At 37.2% G+C, this 19,310-nt stretch overlaps 1 protein-coding gene across 3 annotated transcripts in view; it reads right to left on the bottom strand.

Annotated features, from left to right (window-relative positions):
* GOLGA4 (golgin A4) overlaps positions 1-19,310 on the bottom strand; it is a 73,139-nt gene that overhangs the window by 11,002 nt on the left and 42,827 nt on the right. For all 3 annotated transcript variants that reach the window (XM_088167930.1, XM_088167936.1, XM_014877043.2), the window contains 6 exons: positions 19,092-19,223; positions 17,909-18,064; positions 11,704-15,782; positions 10,887-11,008; positions 9,754-9,884; positions 5,577-5,690 (listed from right to left, as the gene is read on the bottom strand). In XM_088167930.1, coding sequence (XP_088024056.1) covers positions 5,577-5,690; positions 9,754-9,884; positions 10,887-11,008; positions 11,704-15,782; positions 17,909-18,064; positions 19,092-19,223 — 4,734 coding nt within the window. The remainder of the gene's footprint in view (positions 1-5,576; positions 5,691-9,753; positions 9,885-10,886; positions 11,009-11,703; positions 15,783-17,908; positions 18,065-19,091; positions 19,224-19,310) is intronic.

The following is a 19,310-nucleotide window of genomic DNA, read 5'->3' as shown; positions in this document are numbered from 1 at the left end:
TTTAGATAAAAAATGTTACCCACAAAAAGTTGCATCCAGTCAATGCAAGACTTCAAATTGTTTGATTACTAGTAATGAAGGGTAAAAGAAACCAATACCAAAATAGAAAAATGTTACAAAGCAACAAAATAAAAAAGAGATCAAGTGAGACAAAAAATATCATGGCAAATATAATTAATTTGAATGCACTGTAAAATCCAGATGTGGATTTATACAGCTCTGTTTGGGTATGTTGACAGGTTCCACAGGCCCTGTCTAATTTTCTCATATAGCTCTGTAATGCTGCCTAGATATGCTATTATAGCCACTGTAAATATCTACTATTGTACCAGGTAAAAGCAAAATTAGTTTCCTACAAGCATACCAAGCACAGGCAACAGACAAACTGAGACAGGAGTAAAAATTAAAACCAACTCAATTTCAAAGAAGGACAAAAGAAAACTACCTCTTGACCACAGAACAGATTGTGTCAGAGTAAGAATCAAATCCTGAAATACTGATAAAACAGGAACTGAAAGCCCACTTGTATCACTCTAAATATTTGAGCTTTGACTGGATCAGAAGATATACCAGGAATTATGTGCACTTTCCACAGCACAATCTATTAGAATAGTTATATTCTTTTGAGACTAAATCACCATTGTGTATGCTATCAAATAAGGCATTTACATTCAGTTGAATCAGCTATGCAAAAGAAAGCTTGTGAAAAATCTGCTAAATTTGAATTTAGTTGGAATTCTCAAAATTACTCAAAAAAGTTTGATTCCTGTATTCTAGAGAAATCACATATATACACTCAGGAAAAAAAAACCCTGTGATCTTATTCTGCAACTACTTTGAACCTGAATGCTTTAACTGTATCTAAGCATCAGCACTACCACACAACCTGATCTTCTTCCCCCACAAATGAAACCTCCTTTATCCTTGAAAACTAAGCTGTTTATCAGCGATGGAACTCTCTAAACTGGTTTATATCCGCCACAGATGGAAGAACTCCTTTGAGTTTCTCCAAAGTCTGCCATGGAAACTCCAAGGAGTGGAGAGCTGTGGACAACATTCCAGACACAGGGAAATTGAGACGTTTATTTTATTGTAAACATATGCACTTTTAGTGATTTAATATTTGCAATATTCAAATACTTTACAGCTCATAGCCAATCTGTCTGATACACTTCTGGGAACAACTGAGGAATCATACAATGCTAACAGGTTGGAATGGACCTTCAAGATCATCTAATCTCAACACTCTCTGCCATGAGCAGGGTCACCTCCCAGTAGACCAGGTTGCTCAAGGCCTATAAAACCTGACATTGAACACCGTCAGGACTGGGGCATCCACAACACCCCTGGGCAACCTGTTCAGTCTCACCACCCTGAAAGTGAAAAATTCCTTCCTAACATGTAATCTAAATATCCCCTTTTTCAAGTTATACCCATTATTCCTTGTCCTTTCACTACAGTTCCTGATAAACAGTCCCTCTCCAGCTTCCATGCAGGCTCCCTTCAGATACTGAAAGTTTGCCATGAGGTCTCCATGTAACCTTCTCTTCTCCAGGCTGAACAGCCTCAGCTTTCTCAGCCTGTGTTCAGAGGGGAGGTGCTCCAGTCCTCTCACAAATTTCATGGCTCTCCTCTGGACTTGCTACAACAGTTCCATGTCTTTCTTATGTTGGGGACACCAGAATCATGCACAGTACTCCAAGCAGAGGGGCAGAATCGCCCCCTTTGACCCTCTGGCCACGCTCCTTGTGATGCAGCCCAGGACTCAATTGTCTTTCTGGGCTGTGAGCACACACTGCTGGCTCATGTGGAGTTTTTCATCACCTGTCACCCCCAGGTCTTTCTTAGCAGGGCTGCTCTCAGTCACTTCTGTCCAACCCATTGGTGTATCTGGGATTGCAGTGGCCCACGTGTAGGACCTTGGGCTTTGCTTTGTTCCACTTCATGAGGTTTGCTTCGGCCCACATCTCAAGCCTGTTGAGGTCCCTTTGGATGGTAGTACCCTTTCCCTCTGTCATGTGGACTGCACCACCACAGAGCTTCGTGTTTTCAACAAATTTGCTAAGGGGGCACTCAGAACTGACAGGTTTCACTGTCCATGTCACTGACAAAGACGTTGAATAGTATCAGCCCCAGCTAGTACTGACCCCATGACTGCATCAAACATAGCATCATCTGCCAAAAGAGGTGATTATCCTACTCTATTTACCACTGCTGCAACCTCTCCATGTAATTGGTCTTCATGTGACCAATGAGCCCTTGACCAAAACTCTGTTGGTGTGGCCATCCAGCCAGTTCTGTATCCACCAAGTGGTCCATCCATCAAATCCCTGTCTCTCCAATCTGGAGACAAGGATGTCATGCAGCAGTGTGAAATGCATTAAGTCCAGGTAGACAATGCCAGTTGCTCTGCCCCTGTCCACCAACATTGTAGCCTCATCACAGAAGGACACCAAGTTTGTTAGGTGCAATCTCCCCCCTGTAAAGCCATTTTGGCTGTTACTAATCACTTCTTTTTTCTTTTTTTCCTATGTGCCTTTGCACAGTTTCCAGTAGAATCTGCTCTATGATCTTGCCTAACACAGAGGTGAGACTGATTGGTCTGTAGTTTCATTGATATTCCAATTTCTCCTTTTTAAAAATGGGGGTTATGTGTCCCTTTTTCCACTCATCAGGGACTTCACCAGACTGACACAATTTTTCAAAAATGATGGATAGTGGCTCAGTGACTTCATCTTCAGCTCCATCAGGACTCATAGATTAACCTCATTTAGTCCAATGGACTTGTGCATGTTCAGGTTCCTTAGATGGTCTCGAACCTGATCCTATCCTACAGTGATACGTTGGTTTTGCTTGGCCTGGTTTTGGGTAACAGGGGGGCCCCAGAGGTGGCTTCTGTGAGAAGCTGCTGGAAGCTTCCACCATGTCCAGCAGATCCAATCCCTGATGGCTCTGAAGATGGACATGCTGTTGGCCAAAGCTGGGCCAGTGAGAGATGATGGAGATGAGAGAGATGGTAATGCCTCTATGATAACATATCTAAGAAAAAAATCAAAACGAAGTGGGGGACCATTTTAATTTCTGTCAAAAAGAGGAGGAGGTGAGAACATGTGAGGGAAACAACATGGAGACACCAAGGTCAGTGCAGAAGGAGGGGCAGGAGGTGCTCCAAGTGCCAGAGCTGAGATTCCTCTGCAGGCTGTGGTGAGACCATGGTGAAGCAGCTGTGCCCCTGCAGCCCATGGGATCCACGGGGGATGCAGAGATCCACCCACAGCCCATGGGATCCATGGGGGATGCAGAGATCCACCCACAGCCCATGGGATCCACGGGGGATGCAGAGATCCATCCACAGCCCATGGGATCCACGGGGGATGCAGAGATCCACCCACAGCCCATGGGATCCACGGGGGATGCAGGGATCCACCCACAGCCCGTGGGGAGCTGCCCATGCTGGAGCAGGTGGATGCCTGGGAGGGGGCTGTGATCCAGTGGGAGACCCGATGGAGAGAGGGGTTCCTGCTTCCAGGCTGGAGCAGCCTGTCCTTGGAGGACTGCACCCTGTGGGAGAGTGACCCATGCCACAACAGCTCTGGGAGGACTGTGGGAGAGACTCACAGTGCAGTTTTGGCAGGACTGCTGCTCATGAGATTGGAGCCATGCTGGAGAAGTTCATGGACAACTGTCTCCCATGGGAGGGACCCCACAGTCTCACAGGGGAAGGACTCCAACCACTGAGCAGCAGAAAAAAACTTGGGTGACTAACTGACCAAAACCCTCACTCCCTGTATCCCTGTGCTGTCACTGGGAAGGAGGGAGGGGCTGGGGGAAGAAAAGGTGTTTTTAAGGGCTTATTTTACTTCTCATTATCCTCTTCTAATTTTGTTAGTAAAAAGTTCACTTGGTAACTCTAAGTTGAGCCTGTTCTGCTCTTGGAATGTTCTTTCCTGGTCCTTTTCTCAACTCATGAAGCCTTCATTACATTTTTCTCTCCTCTGCTCAGCTGTGGCAGGGGAGGGTGAGTGAGCAGCTTTAATGGCTGCCTTGCGTTTGGCCAGGGTCAAACCACGACAAGTGGGCTCAGGGTCTTCATCCTCCCAGTCCCTGCATCTGCCTTTCTTCACTTGGGTGGCATGGCTGGAGCACTTGCTGTTGAAGACAGAGGCACAGCAATCATGGAGAATCCCAGCGTCCTCTTAGTCAGGGGTAGCCAGGTTTCCCATTTCCTTCCAAAAAGGGCCCACATTATCCCTAGTCTTCCTTTTCTTTGCAACATATGTATAGAAGCCCTTCCTGTTTGCCTTTATTTCCCTAGCCAGAACAATTCTAACTGAGCTTTGGCTTCCCTAACTTTGTCCCTAGCTTCCTGTAAAATTTCCCCATATCACTCTCAGGCCACCTGTCCTTGTTTACACTTCTTAAGAGCTTCTTTTTTTATTTTTTTTTTTTTTTGCTCTGAGTTTGCCCAGCAGGTCCTTATTCATCCATGGAGGCCTCCTGGAATTTTTGCTTGATTTACTCCTTGTTGGGATGCACTGCTTCTGAGCTGAATACATGAAATACCATTGCCCGTTTATAAATTTGATATAACTTTCATGTCATATCAGTAATCTGGACAATGCATGTGTAATACAAAACTAAATTACTGCCTGTATTAATAGCAGACTGCTATAACAAACCAGGAGTGGAACAGTTAAAAAAGTTCTAAAGAAAAAGTACTGTTCAAACTTTTCATAATCATGTTTTAGAAGTTAGTAGTCTCTTTAAGAATCTTCCTCTAGATAATAAGATTATATAAGCCTATCAGTAACTGAACAAGGCAGATTAATTAAGACAAGGCAGTCTTATACAAATACTTCTGCTTTTTCTGTTATGAAAACAACACATACCATGGAATAGTTATGAAAAGTAATATAAAGGGTTTTGTATGCAAGTGCAAGGAAGAAGTAACAAACACTAGGACAGTGAGATAATTTGTACTTTAGGTTTCTAATGTCAAATACATAAATTTACTCTCCCCAGATCTACCTGTTGTAAAAACTGAAAAATTTAAAGTAAGGTCAATATGAATTCTCATCAGTGACTCAACAACTCATACAATTTCTCTCTCCTCAGTATAATAACAGCTGTATGTTCACCAAAGAATTCCTCAAATTAAAATGTGATCTCAGAGAGACAAAAGAATGCAGTCAGTCTTCTTTCAATGAAGGCCTCTCTGTCCATAATTGATATATTCAAGGCACTACTTCAGACACGTCTGAAATGTGAATTTTTGAAAAATCACTCTAAAAATGACAATAGGATTTTCTTTCCTTCTAAAGGGCTTCCAGTAAAGTCAGCATAAACATGTATAGAGGAGAAAAAAAAAAACCACTTTCACAACAACAACAGAACTGGACTTTTCAACGTACCAATTAAAAGGTTGTATCAAATATTGCAGATTCTAAAGAGGTTAATTTTGTATGTGAACGGTCAGATATATAAATAAAGTCCAATTAGGAATAAACTACAGAGTTTCATGTGGACCAAGAATTTCACACTTAGAGGTATAAAAACAAACGTCATTGTCAGCTCACTTTTTCACTGTTGCAATGTTCCTCTTCTGCAATCCTTTGTTTGTATTCCTTCTGCAAGTCTTCCAGCTGTGCCTGCAACTCATGAACTTTTGCTGTCATCTCTTCCTCACGAGACTTCAAAATAAAGGAAAAAAAATTACTTATACAATTAATCATCTAACTACTCCAAACTTTAACTATGGTGGACATAAAGCAATCAACAAACACAGAAAGGATATGCTTGATATTTGTGTAAAAGCTAGTTACACCAGACTCCTACAGAACAGACCAAGAAAAAGAATTGGTGCTTAACAAGACTTTCTAGGCCTCCAAAAATAAAGATTACGTAGTTAGGACTACAGTTACATTTTTTTAAGTTCCAAAAAAGATCTCTTTCTCTTGGGCACTAAAACAGCACTGGAGTATAATCCAGTAAATGCATAAAGGTCATAATCTTCATGGAAGGGGTAGATGACAACACAGAATTAATTCCTATATTATGGAAGTGACAAGGACCTAAATCCTTTCTTCAGCCACTCTTACAAAGATGTTACTAAAGCAGTTTTAAGCACATTTTCCAAAACAGTGACCAACAATTTCCAATTCTCAAGGGTTTGGAAGGCAGTATTCAGTGTGGAGGAAAGGAGCACTAACAAGAATAATAGGGAGGAAATTAACTTTTCCTGTATAGGAGAAAAATACAATGACCTAAATCCTAGGAAGTTAATCCATCTATATGGCACTTTGCAAAAACAAGTATTTTTAAAAATTGTGTACCCTCTGGCCTTTTTGTGAGAGAATATGTTAGGGACCTTATAAAACAGCACCCTGATTCCTAGTGCATGTCTCTGTTGCTGAACAAAACTAAAACTCTAGTTTAACTCATGCTAACCCTACAGGGCAGTCAGTCAGCTGATGGCTCTACTAACACAGTAGCACTTCAAGTCAAATTACTACAATTAATTAACTGATAACAAGTCCAGAACTCCTGATGGAAATTTTATTCTATTCAAAAATCTCAAGAGTAAAAATTATAATGATACAGAATATGCTCTGAAAGGACTAGAAAACTGATCTAGGCTTAATAGACATACAGTATGTCATTCCTAATAAAATAACTAGTTCTCTCTAAGACCAATTTTTAAGGTGTTCCTTGCACATGACTTAAGAATAAAACACCTTCTCCATTCAGCCCCTCAGTCCAGAATGCATCATCAAAAAGAAACTAAGCAAATCTACCCACAAAAATTGAGAAGATGCAGTATTTTTACAGCCTCAAAAAATACCCATGCTCAAAGAAAACCTTGTTCAAACATCATGACCTCCAAACAATGTTAGCTTCTATTCATTACCATGATTTTATATGCCCTCAGAAGTGCATCAACAATTATTAATTTCTAAGAATTTTTTTCTCTCTTTTTTTTTTTTTTAATAGATGGCTATACTCTCCAGGTAAAAATTTCTCAATACCTGGCATATTCAGGGATAGCAATGATTGTTGTTTTGGCTTTTGCAGATTTTTTGATTTTTTTGTCTACCAAGAATCTAAAATTTTACAATTTGCACACAACTGTTTAATTAAATAAATCACAATTGAATGTACTTTATTCTTAGTTATAAATGATAGTTGAAAAGGTGAAAAAAAATTAAAGTCAAAATGGTGAATTACACTTTTGTAGAAGGGACATACCTGTGAGCAATTATTTGGATAAACCCCTGAAGAGAGATTATTATTTTAAGTTTGAAATTACCAGCGATCAAGTGGGGCTCCAACATGCTACTGATTTATATTTACAGTAAGAATTTATTGTTCTATATAGTACCTGACATACTGTGAAAATAAACTACATGCTATCCAAATAGCATTTAATCACAGTTATAGACTGAGACTTCAAAAAACTTATAATTTCCCAAATCTTCATCAGAAAGCCTATCCTGTACTCTAATGGAAGGCATTACAACAAATGAAAGGATACATAACTGAAGTTAGGTATTTTATTTTTAACTCATATTTAGGCTTAAAATAAACTACCTGGAAAACAGCAATCAATTTTTCTCTAATGATATACTGTAGTAGAAGAAAAAATACTTAGTTCTCAAATTAGAGGCTAGCTATGCCAGTCTAAAATTCCTTTATTTAGGGAGACTTTCATGAAATCATATGTGATCAAAGTTTTCATGAAAGAAAACAACACATAAAGTGCAAGTGGGGCACTTCACAAGTAAATCATATTAAGTTTAAAATATGGAATAATTCTTGCTTGTCCTCAAGTATCAATACTCAAATCAAGTTAGACAATTTTTAGCATCAACCATGTTTAAACTGCAACAGAGAGCAACAAAGTTACATGAGCAAGATTTATTCTTGCAATTGGCTTTATTTTTGCTTCATCTTCTTACCATTGAGATATACTCCTCTGCACGATATGAAATTTCTCAAATGCATCATAAGCCAAGTCAAGTATAAGTGGGGCAATAACTGGTACTTTAGCCTAAATCTAGTGATGTATATGTTCCTATTTCTATCAGAGATGTCAATGAACATTAGATACATTTAATTTAACATAAATATTTCTCAACTTTTGAGATGCTTGCAATACTTCTTTCTGGAAAAAAAACTCTATTTTTTTTTAATTCCCTAAAATAGCAGAAATAAAACACACATATACCTATGAAAGATAGATTCACAGAATACCTAGATATTCTATAATTTAAAATATCAAACTACCATTTATTTCAGTTCCAGGTAACTGTATTACCATTATCAATTAGATGCAAAGAAATGGCAGTTTTCATGACCTCCAACTGCACTAATAAATCGAATTAGCCTAAACCTTCAAGATAATACATTGACTACATCATGCTTGTTTCTGACATTAAGGATGAAAGGAGCAGAAAACACGAAGGAATTACACCTGCACGACTTGAAATCACATACCTATCTGCACCCATAAAGTAAGGACCTGAATGGCAACACACTGCACACTAAGGTGAGGAAAATTTAAATCCTCCAGAAATGCTGAATTTAGACCTATGTTATAAAAAAAACCAAACTACAAAACAAAATAAAAACCACAAACAAAGAAAAAAACACGCACACACACACAAAAAACCCCAAAAACCAAAATAAAAAAACCCCACCAAAACCAAAAATAAACAAAAAATCCCCCATGCCTCTCCCCCCCCCAAAAACAACCTTTTTTAAATATCAATCATTTTTTTAAAATTAGGAAACAAAAGAAAGGGACTCTAAATGTAAAACCCTGCTAACGCTATTAATCCTGCTAGAAGTTCAAAAATCAGAGTGAAACACACCAGCCTGCTCACGTTTGAAATTTTTAGTATGAAGCACTCAGTAGTGTTACGTACTGAGTATCTTTGGATTGGTAACTGATCACAAACAGTCCACTTACATCTATTACAGCCTCTCTTTTATTACACTATTTGTGCAAAGAGGGCTAAGATTAACAAAGTTAAAGCCTGCATTCCAATATGATGTACAGTCTAGAGCTGAAAATCATTTAATCTTTTCAAAACATACAGGCAGGACTTGGACAATTCACTTGGATAAAACAGGAGACATCCTTGGTGATCCTTAAATTGAAATTGGCTGGTAACTTCTGGTTGAAATGCTACTAGAGAAAAATCATGTCTATCTGCAAATATCATGCTGAAAAACTGTTCAAAAACAAGCAAAAAAAAAAAAGAGAAATCTTTACTAGCATAGAAACCATGCAAACACACTGCACCCTGCATGGAACAGAACCCTACTTTAAGGGTTATGGCACCAATCTCAGCAGGGCATCAGAGGAAGGGGATAGAGAGTGAGATTGCCCCATAAACACTGTATTTAAATTCTTATAAAAAACAATACATCATCACCACAACTCTAGTAAAGGCTTAAATGTCACTCAGTTTTCTCAATCCAGTCTGGCACACAAACTGTGCAAGGATGTAAGGACTAAGCCATCTGATTTTTATTGAATGATCAGAGTTAGGGCTTAATTTCTGATGTTCTTTCATGCCCATAAAGCACAGAAACAAATATTTTAATTGCAAGCTGGGTCATCAGACATATCATATGTAATTCAAGCAGTAAGACCTTTACTAGAAGGAACTCCAGTTTTTCTGTCTAGATATGCAATCAAAAGAGTTATTTTGAAATTTATGTAGTCATATCACTTTTCAAAAAAGGTACCTCAAGGATTTCTTCATATTTTTTCACAGTGTTTTTTAGATCATCATCTTTTTCAGCAATTTTTTTATGCAACTGTGTTGTCTCTATGTGATGATTTTCTATCAATTCATTTTCTACCTCCTGGGCTTTACCTATAAAAAAAAAGTTAAGGAGTATTAGAAAAGCATAGTTTTGGTTTGTTCTTTTTTCAAAAATTATGTCATAACAGTATTTTTAAAATGCTTTAAAGTAACTGTAAGGAAAACTTGCCAAGAAAATTCATTTTTCCACACTATCAGCTCCTATTATGTCCCTTGATCCTAACATGTATGAAATTTGTTGTCCGCAATTTGTTATCTAGAGCAATTTTTTTCTTCTTCTAGAAGATGACAACCAATATTTATCAACTAATTCTATCTCCTGCCTAGAGATGTGATTGAAACTTTTGCAAATCTTCAGAAACTCCTCACCTGTAGGTGTACTTCTAGTAACTGGAATCAAATCACACCTTTTTCTCACTTCTCTAATCTCCAACTTATACTATGGTGGCAAAAGACCAAGAAGACAAAATATGTTGTACTCTAGTTATAACCACATTGTGTTACAATCAGACCAACCCAGTTGGTATACCTGTTAGTGGTTAGTGAATGAAATCTGCAAGACACACTTAAGAAAACACAATTCTCATCCTCAGATGGATCTCAGCTTCTCTAAAAGGCACTCTCCAGGTGCCATATATTTAACAATGGAATGTTAAAGTTTGTACTACTGGAGACAAAGTAGCATTGCAATGCAAACTTACCAATGCACTTTCATCTTCAAAATTTTACTCTCATTTTCTTTTCTTTTATACATATGACAGAAAGATAAGTACCTATGGCTAGAATGGGTAACTCTTGCCATGGCAGGTGTAAAGAGTGCTAGATCAAAGATCCCTCCTGCAGAACAGCTACATATGCATTTTCCTAATTGTACTACAATTAATATTTATTTCCTGAGCAAGAGAAGTTCTTTCCCTAAGTTCTCTAGACATTCACAAAACACATGTTGTGTTTATCAGTCATAGGTAAAATCCCTCCCCCAAAACAACAATAACTGAAGATTCAGTTCTCTGACTATTTTACTGATTACAGTTGCATTAATATTTCACTTACTGATTGTCTCTTTTACTGCTGTTTCCAATTCTTTCTCTTTTTGAGCCAGCTGAGTATTGAACTCTCTTATTAACTGCTTTAAGGTGGAGTTGTGCTTTAACTCAATGTCTTCTTGTTCACATCTGTACAAAAATGTTAAAAGACACGGCAAGGAAATATAACATTTAAAGAGTGTGTGAAAATACAAGGCAAGGCAAGAGATGTGGAAATTTCTTCCAAACTATTTTAGAACGGGGTGGTTTTGAATTATATAAATTCTGTGGGATTCAGGGAGGCTTTTTATTCCTCTTCTAATTCACCTGGTAGGTATAGGTGTTTCACTTAAAAACAACCCAGAATTGAACCCGTTCAAAGATATGGAATTTTTGCTGAGAAAGTTGAAGAACTAGAAGAAAACAGTGTGTAATAAGAAGAATTTTTAGGGAACTTTTAGAATTTCTTGAGAAACTACTAAGAGTGCTGAGAAATACACTGCATTTTGTGCAGTACATATGAATAATTATTGATACCATCTGAACATGAAGCTCTCAGTACTAAGTTTTAATAAACTTTATTTCCTGTTAGAGAAAAGCAGAATTATATAATATGTTTCAGTAATATTGAAAATTACCATCACTGAAACAGATCAGAAACGATATTACTCTGCCAAATGTCAAACCTCTTTTCTTTCTGTTTTACTAAGTCTATTTAGAACAATTAAAGAAAAATATCAGACATTTCCTTGTTACAAACTGAGCTTTAGAAAAGTATTCTTGAGGTTTTAGAGGCTAGAGATAAAATACAGAAATGGTAACACAGACAGGAACAAAGAATTTACCTGATTTTCTGCTCCATTTCCTCTAAGGACTCTTTCTTGACTATGTCAAGCTCTTGCTGATGTTCCTTTCGCAGAGCACGTATGTCTTTTTGAAGATTATTCACCTGTTTCCATAGTTTCTGTTTTTCTGCTTCACTCTCTTCTAGTTTAGTCTGTAAGTCCTTCTGTTGGTTCTGCATGTCAACTAGTGATTTCTGCAGCTCCAAAACAGATCTGGCTTTTTCTTCAGCATTTTCCTCAAAAACTTTAAGACTGTCATTTCTTTCACCCAACTGTTCCTGTAGACATTTTAGCTTTTCTTCATATCTTAAACTCATATCTTCCATCTCAATCTTATGCACTTCATTTTTCTTCACTATATTATTTTCTAACTCTTTTATCTTCTGTTCTAAAGACTGACTGACTGCCTCCTTTTCCTGCACTTTTTTCTGTAAATCTCCAATTACATTCTCCATATCAAGATATTTTTGCTCTTTAACCTTCAATTCTTCCCTACTGCTAGCTAAAACACCACCACAACAAGCATGCTCATCCACTAACAATGAATATTTTTTTGTTTGCTCCTCAAGTTCTTTCCTGAGGCTTTCGGTCCTAACCTGCTCTTCCTGATGGCTCTTCTCAACACATTCTAGTTTTTTAAGGAGTTCTTTCTGTTTGTTTTGCAGTTCTAGATGGCTGTCATTACTCTCTCGTTGTTCCCTCTCATACTTCTGTAATAATGCATCTTTTTCAGTTAAGCCCTTCTGTAATACCTGCATTTTCTCTTCATATGTCTGTTGGACACTCTCAAGCAAGTTTTTTTTTTCTTGTTCTACAGCAGCTTTTACACTGTCTACTTTTTCCAGCATCTCCTTCTCTAATTCTGTGGAATCTTTTGTTGACTTAATTTTTTCTTCTAAGGACTCAATTTTGGCTTCTCTCTCCTGCACTTTCTGCTCCAATTCTCTTAACTGATCCTCCTTATCTTGCTTTAATTGCTGTTCCTTTTCTTCCATCTGAGACCATAACTGCTTTCTAATAGAACCTATTTTTTGCTCTGCCTTCTTTTTCAGATCGGCCAGCTTAGTGCTGTTCTCTGCAGTCAGTCTCTCTTCTAATTCTTTCAGTTCTTCCTCTTTCCTTTGAAGTATCACTGACTTCATTTGATCAAATTCTTTCTCCTTTGCTTCAAAATCAGCTTTCAGTGAACTTATTTGCTTCTCAAGATTAAGCACTTTTTCTTCAGCCTTCTTAAATCTGTTTTCCTTTTCAAAAGCCACCTTCTCTGCCTGATGAAGTTGACAAGCTATTTCTTCTTTCTCTGCGTTTTTTTGTTCATTACACTTTTTAAGTTCCTCCACCAAGGAATCATTTTCTAAAGTTTTCTGAGCAATGTCTTTTTCTAGTTCAGCAATTTTTGCTGCTTGTTTTTTTAACTTTGAGGTTAACTCACTTTCTTCCTTTTCCTTCCTGTTTTGCTTTTGTTCCAATTCACTTTTTAAACTATCAAGATTCCTGCTTTGTTTAGCCAGCTGTTCCTTCAGTTTATTTAGCTCTTCATCTTTTTTACTGGCTTCAGTATTTCTTAATTCAAGTTTGCTCTGCAAATCTTTGATAGTATCATGATTTTGTGTAAACCTGGTTTGTGCTTTCATCTTCCACTCTGACAGCTGGGCCTTGCAATGATCTATCTGATCAAGAGCTGATGCTTTCTCTTGACTCAGCATTTCAATTCGGGATGATAACTCCTCTACTTGATTTAACAACTGCAACCGATCCTCTTGATGTTGTTTGCTCAACAAAGATATGGCTGCTTCCTTCTCTGTTAAACTTACTGTGCTTTCAAGTCTAACATTAAGGTCAGTAACTGTTTTGTTCAGAGCACACACTTCAGATTGTTTTTCCTGGAGTTCTTCCCTCATTGATGTGACAGCATTGATATTTTCAGATAACTCTTTCCTCAGCTGTGTTATGCAAGTTTCTTTCTCTGACGCTGCTTGCCTCTGATGTCCTCCCTCTTTTTGCAATTGTTCCTTTTCTGTTACAAGTCCTGCAATGTCAGCTCTCATGGTCATAATTAAATTGTCCTTCTCCTGCAGTTCTTGCATTGACTTTTGCAAAGAAGTAGTAGCAGCAGAATGATGCTCTGTTATTTCTCTAAGTTGAGCTTCTAGTTCAGCTATCTTACTTGTTTTGATTAATATTGCTTCTTTAATTTTAGCAGTTCGGCTCTCACAGTCTGCAATTTTACATGTTACTATGCCAATTTTGTCAATACATTTTTCAATTAAGTCATTACCTTTAGTTTGCAACGAAGCTTCAGCACTCTTCCAAGCATGTAACTGGGCTGTAAGTTCTCCTGACAACCTTTCAAACTCAGTTTCTTTTAGTCGAATTGCCTCTATTTTTTTCTCATAATTTTCATGATCTTTAAACTGAGAAGATTCCACAGTTTGGAGTTTCTCTTCAAGGGTTCTCAATGTATCAGCCAGCTCAGTAATTGTGGCTTTGTCTTTCTCTTCAACTGCTTTCTGCTTACTGAGCTGTTCCTGAAGTTCTGTCTGCTGTTTCAGAGACTGTTTAAGATCACTTTCCAGTTTTTTCAACTGTGTTTTCAGGTCACTTTCCTTATCTGACAAAGCATTCACCTTGTCCACTGACTGCCTCAGCTGTTCTTGCAACTCCTTCAGGCACTCCTCCTTTTTCACTTGCTCTTCCTTCAGTTGGGTTATTTCTGTTCTGGAGTCCTCTTTTTCAGCACTGAAGATGAAAAGCTTCTGTTTCAGGTCTCCAACTTCCTGCTCTTTCTCTTGCAGTTCCATATCATGTTCTTCCTTGAGTTCTTCAATCCGCTGATTAAGTTTCTTTTCCCAACTTTGGATTACTTCTTCCAATTTCCTCCTGTGGTCCTCAGCAAGATTGTCTAGTTGCTCTTTCTGATTAGATTCCAGTTTTGACACTGCATCATTGATTCCAGATGAGCTGGCATGCGCCATTTCCAAAATTTTAGTATTGAATTCACTCTCTTTCTGACTGAATTCCAACTGCTTGTTCTCAAGCTCTTTTTTTAGTTTAGCTTCCTGCTCAGCAAGTTTCTTTTTGAAAGTTTCCTGCATATCTTTTGATTTCTGTTTCATTTTCTCCACTTTCTTCTCTTGACATTTCAGTTTATTTTCATACTCTTGTTGTAAAGCACTCAATCTCTCTTCTGCAGCTAACAGCTTCTCTTTAAGCTCTTCCACCTGCTTGTTCTGTAACTTCTTCATGTGCTCCATTTCATTTTCCTTCTCAGTCAGACTACTCTTCATTTCATCAGCCTTTCTTTGTAGGTCCTCCAGCTGACATTCATATTGCTGGGTTAGAGTGGTTACTTTCTGTGTATTTTCACTGCTTTGCTCCTCCAGCTTTGCAGATATTTGGACAAGTTCAGCTTCAGATCTTTCTGCAGATTCCTTCATTTTCTGTTCATGTACTTTTAACTCCTCCAAACGTCTGTCTTTCTCCTCCAGTGACTGTTTGAGCTTGTTGAGTTCCTCTTTGAGTACCTTCTCAACACCTTGAATAGACATTTCATGCTCTTTTAACATTGTTTCAATCACTTCATTGTGCCGTTTTCTCTCTTCTTCCAACTTTCCTTTCAATTCTTGCTTTGCTTCACACATTTTACTATTTAATTCTGAGAGTTCTAGCTCTAAATCATGACGTATTTTTAGTGCTTCTGATAGTTCAGAAGACAGTGCTTCTAATTCTGTTTGTTTCACATCAAGTTTTTCTAATGTTTTTTCATTCATCTCTTCTATGTGTGCACGAAAAATGGTTTCTTTCTCTTTCAAAATGGTTTGTATCTCTTGTTGTTGCTCCTCTCTTAGTTTTTCTATTTCAGTTATTTGTTGCTGCTTTAAAATTTCAAGTTTTTCTGTCCAAAGCTTTTCTTGCTGCTGTTTCACATTCTCCAGTTCTTTATTGTGTTTTTCAACCATATCATTAATTTCCTTACTGTGCTGGTTTTTTTCAGACTCTATGAGAGTATTTAATTCCTCTGACTGCTTTCTGTCATCATGTGAATACTTTGCAAGAGAGCTTTCCAATTCAAGAATCCTCTGTTAGAAAACAGTTTTAAAAGAATATGATTACTCAAAAGGTAACAATTTGATTAAATTTTTTTAAATCTTACCAGGTTCACATAGCTACAGGTCTGTTATTCCATTATCTTTACTTAATGTCAGCTTCTTCTATAAGACTTTCATTCATCTGGTTTGTTCTTACTTTTGCTTCCATTAGGGAGAGTTAGTTAATTAAGAAAAAAATTTCTATTTCACTGCAGTGAAAATAAACACAAAAATTTGAAAAAAATGTAAGTAATTCAAATAAAGTAAGTAATGTGATATTTATGAGAGGTATGTTTGCATTTTCTTCCTAAACTAAAGTACCAGCATATAGGATGAAAAATATAGGGAATTTACAACAGTATTATGGAGTTTTGTACCTGCATACTGATTTATCATAATTCTACCTCTCATGGAAATGCTGCTGTAAAGCTTTAATCTTTCTATAGACAAAACTTCCAAACTAATATCTGGGAGTGGTGGAATAATGTACAAACTTGCATTAGCAGATAATACAGTCTTATTACATAAAGCAAAGCATACTTCAAAAATTTAAGCAAATCTTTTTGCTTACTATGGTGGTGTGTTCCCCCTTCCTTTTCAGGCTGCACTGATACTGAGAAATGCTTGTTAGGCCTCAGCCTTGAAAAAACAGCATCTGGACTCAGCTCTTCCCAAGCTTATCAGAAACCCTGTGAAATCCCAGTGACTGCTGCTGTCTAAGGAGCTTGGGTTTTCCTTACAAACAGGATTGGAAAATATTCTTCTTGCCTGAATGGTAGAACATCCCTGTTCTCACACTTTCAAGGAAGTGCCAACAGAAAGTGTGGCCAGGATGAAACATTGTTATGACTAAAGCCCACCCTCTAGCAATCCTGTAAACAGCAGTCCAAAATGGGGCCCTTTCAGCTCCCCTGGACCACAGAGGGCTGCAACCAGCAATCTCCCTCTGAGTGGGCCACTTGTCAGAACTAGAGAACTCTCAAGATTTTTTTATTCAGAGGATCAACAAAAAGAAGATGAATACTGGGCCAACATCCTCATTCCTCAACGCTCAACCCTTCACTTGTTGAGGAGAAGCAAAGGCATCCGAAGTGAGTATTTCACTTACCTTAGAGAGGAATTTTTCACAGGCACCTTGCTTGAACTGACTCTTTATGTCTGTGTGCATGCATATGAGCATATGCTATAGCAAAGCTGGGAGAAATACTGCTTTCTTACATTTTTATGCACCTTAGGTATCTAAGTAAGCTAGACCTGCAGTAAGGTTAAGTCATTAAGTTACAAGCTAAGTGGAATGCTGTTAAGTGTTTTCTTTGCTAATTTTAACTTACAGGTTAGGCTAAATGCTGTTAAACGTTATTGCTCTGTTAAATTGTTAAGGTGAGGTTGTAAGTTGAGTTAGTTATAAGTCAAGTGTTATCTCTTTGTTAAATTGTTAGGTTTAAGGTATAATTTAAGTTAAAGTACTCTTAAGTTTGAGTGCTGTTAAACTTTTAGACTGTATTCCTTTTCATCTGTGCTCTCGCTGTCCTTTTGTCACGTGCACTTAACTCACACCCCCCCACACACCACCTAGATAGTTCTCAGTTCATTTCTATTTGATTGCCTGGATTTTGTTGGTTTTGTTGTTGCTTGTTTTTCCTTAGTGTGCTTTAACTGTCCTATAAGTGGTATAGTGAATATTGCAAACGAACTTTGTGTTCTGTGTGCTGTCACTTAATATTAAATCTGGTTTTTACTGATACCCTTGTTGCTGATTTTTTTAAGTGATCTCAAACACTCATTTGTAACACTTACTAAAGTATCCTTATAAGCATTTTTAAGGTAGCAGTACCCAGAAATTAAACAGCCTGAAATTCAACTCCTCTTTATAACATATCTAAAAATTAAGTAGATGGATACAAATTCATATCCCACACTATGATACAAATTGAATGTATTTCCATATTTTGCTATCTAATTTTATAAAAAATTAGGGACTGCAGAATAGCATGGCAATATATTAAACTTTTGTCACTTTAATCCCACAAAACCCAATCACGACAAATCACCATTTGTAAACTTGTCACAGTTAACACATACTTGTAAATGTTTAGTCTTTTGGAATCTTTACTCACAGTTCTACAAGTCTCTATTTCTTGATGCATCTTCTGAACTTTCTTATCACACTCAGACTGTATGGCTTTCTTCTGTAGCTCTAATTCTTCTAAGGCTAGGGATTCTTGCTGCTCTTGCTCTTGAAGAGCTTTTAAGCACTCAGTCTGATTTTTTTCCTGCATGAAGTAAACAATAAACTATAAATATAGTCATCACATCTTCAAGAACATTATGATAGGACATTTTCAAGTCAGTTAATAGGAGTCATACACTAATCACCTTTATTTTCTACACAAAAAGACATGTAGTTTGTATTTGATCTGTGAAAACATAATTGTAATAAATCACTTCCTTTATTCTTGGAAACCATTTGTTTTTGCATGAAAAAAAATGCAATCAAGCCTTCCATTTTGGTTTGTTTATCACTACTAATTGAGAATTATATCTGAGAAGAATAAAGTCTGTTCTCCTTTGATTCCACTGCTAATATATTTTTAAGCTTCTGTTTCTTACAATTAAGGAAGTAACCTGTGAAACAGGTAGAAAAATATACTCAGGACACGGCTGTCGATGTCTCTCAGTCCTAGTCACTATCCATCATGGAGGGGCACAAAAACTAATCCACTATTTGTAACAGATATATGTAGATGATATATATGCATATATGTTACATATACATCAATTATTTAGGCAAAATTACATTATTATCTATAGTGGATTACAGTGGATCATGAAAAAGTGCAAAGAATTCCAACAATTCTTCCCAGTCTGATCTAGAAGAAAATTCTTTTTCTGATGTCAAACACTATGAATAGCTAAACTTGTTCACATAACACAATACAACCAGACATAACTATACAAACATTTTTCAAACAGCCTCATTTTTTGTACTTTTACTCTAGTTGCTGGGGCTGATTGCCAATAGGAAGATATTAAAAAAGCAAGTCTAAAAAAATTTCAAAAATATAATTTGTTTCCACAAGACACAGCTTTTACTGAGTATTGATAGTGATACTATTCAGTCTGGATCATTGCAGCTGCTTTATTTTCATATTGCTGAAGTCTCTGAGCTATCTGACTTTTGGAGGCCACTCTTATCTTTGAGTACAGAAGGCCTCTCACTGTGGAATAGTGCCAACTCAAGACTTCTAATCCAACTTACACTTAGAGAAATGTCTTTCTATGCATTTTAGGTTTACTTACAAGAGCTGCCTTCATCTTCTCCTGGAATACCTTTTCTTGAGCCTGTAATCTCTCATTTAGCTCCTGATCTTTGGTAGCCAGTTCTTTTTTATGGATTTTTTCTAGTTCAGCAACTCGTTCCTCTGAAGACTTCTGTGAATCCAAGTCAGAAAAAAATAATTTCAAAATAGTAACTAACAAAACATTTTCTATCTTTTCTTCATAAGAATGTAGTGCAAC

This window comes from Sturnus vulgaris, chromosome 1 (assembly GCF_052056855.1).
Source record: "Sturnus vulgaris isolate bStuVul1 chromosome 1, bStuVul1.hap1, whole genome shotgun sequence".
NCBI classification, from domain to species: domain Eukaryota; kingdom Metazoa; phylum Chordata; class Aves; order Passeriformes; family Sturnidae; genus Sturnus; species Sturnus vulgaris.
This window is presented reverse-complemented; position numbering and strand designations above follow the sequence as displayed.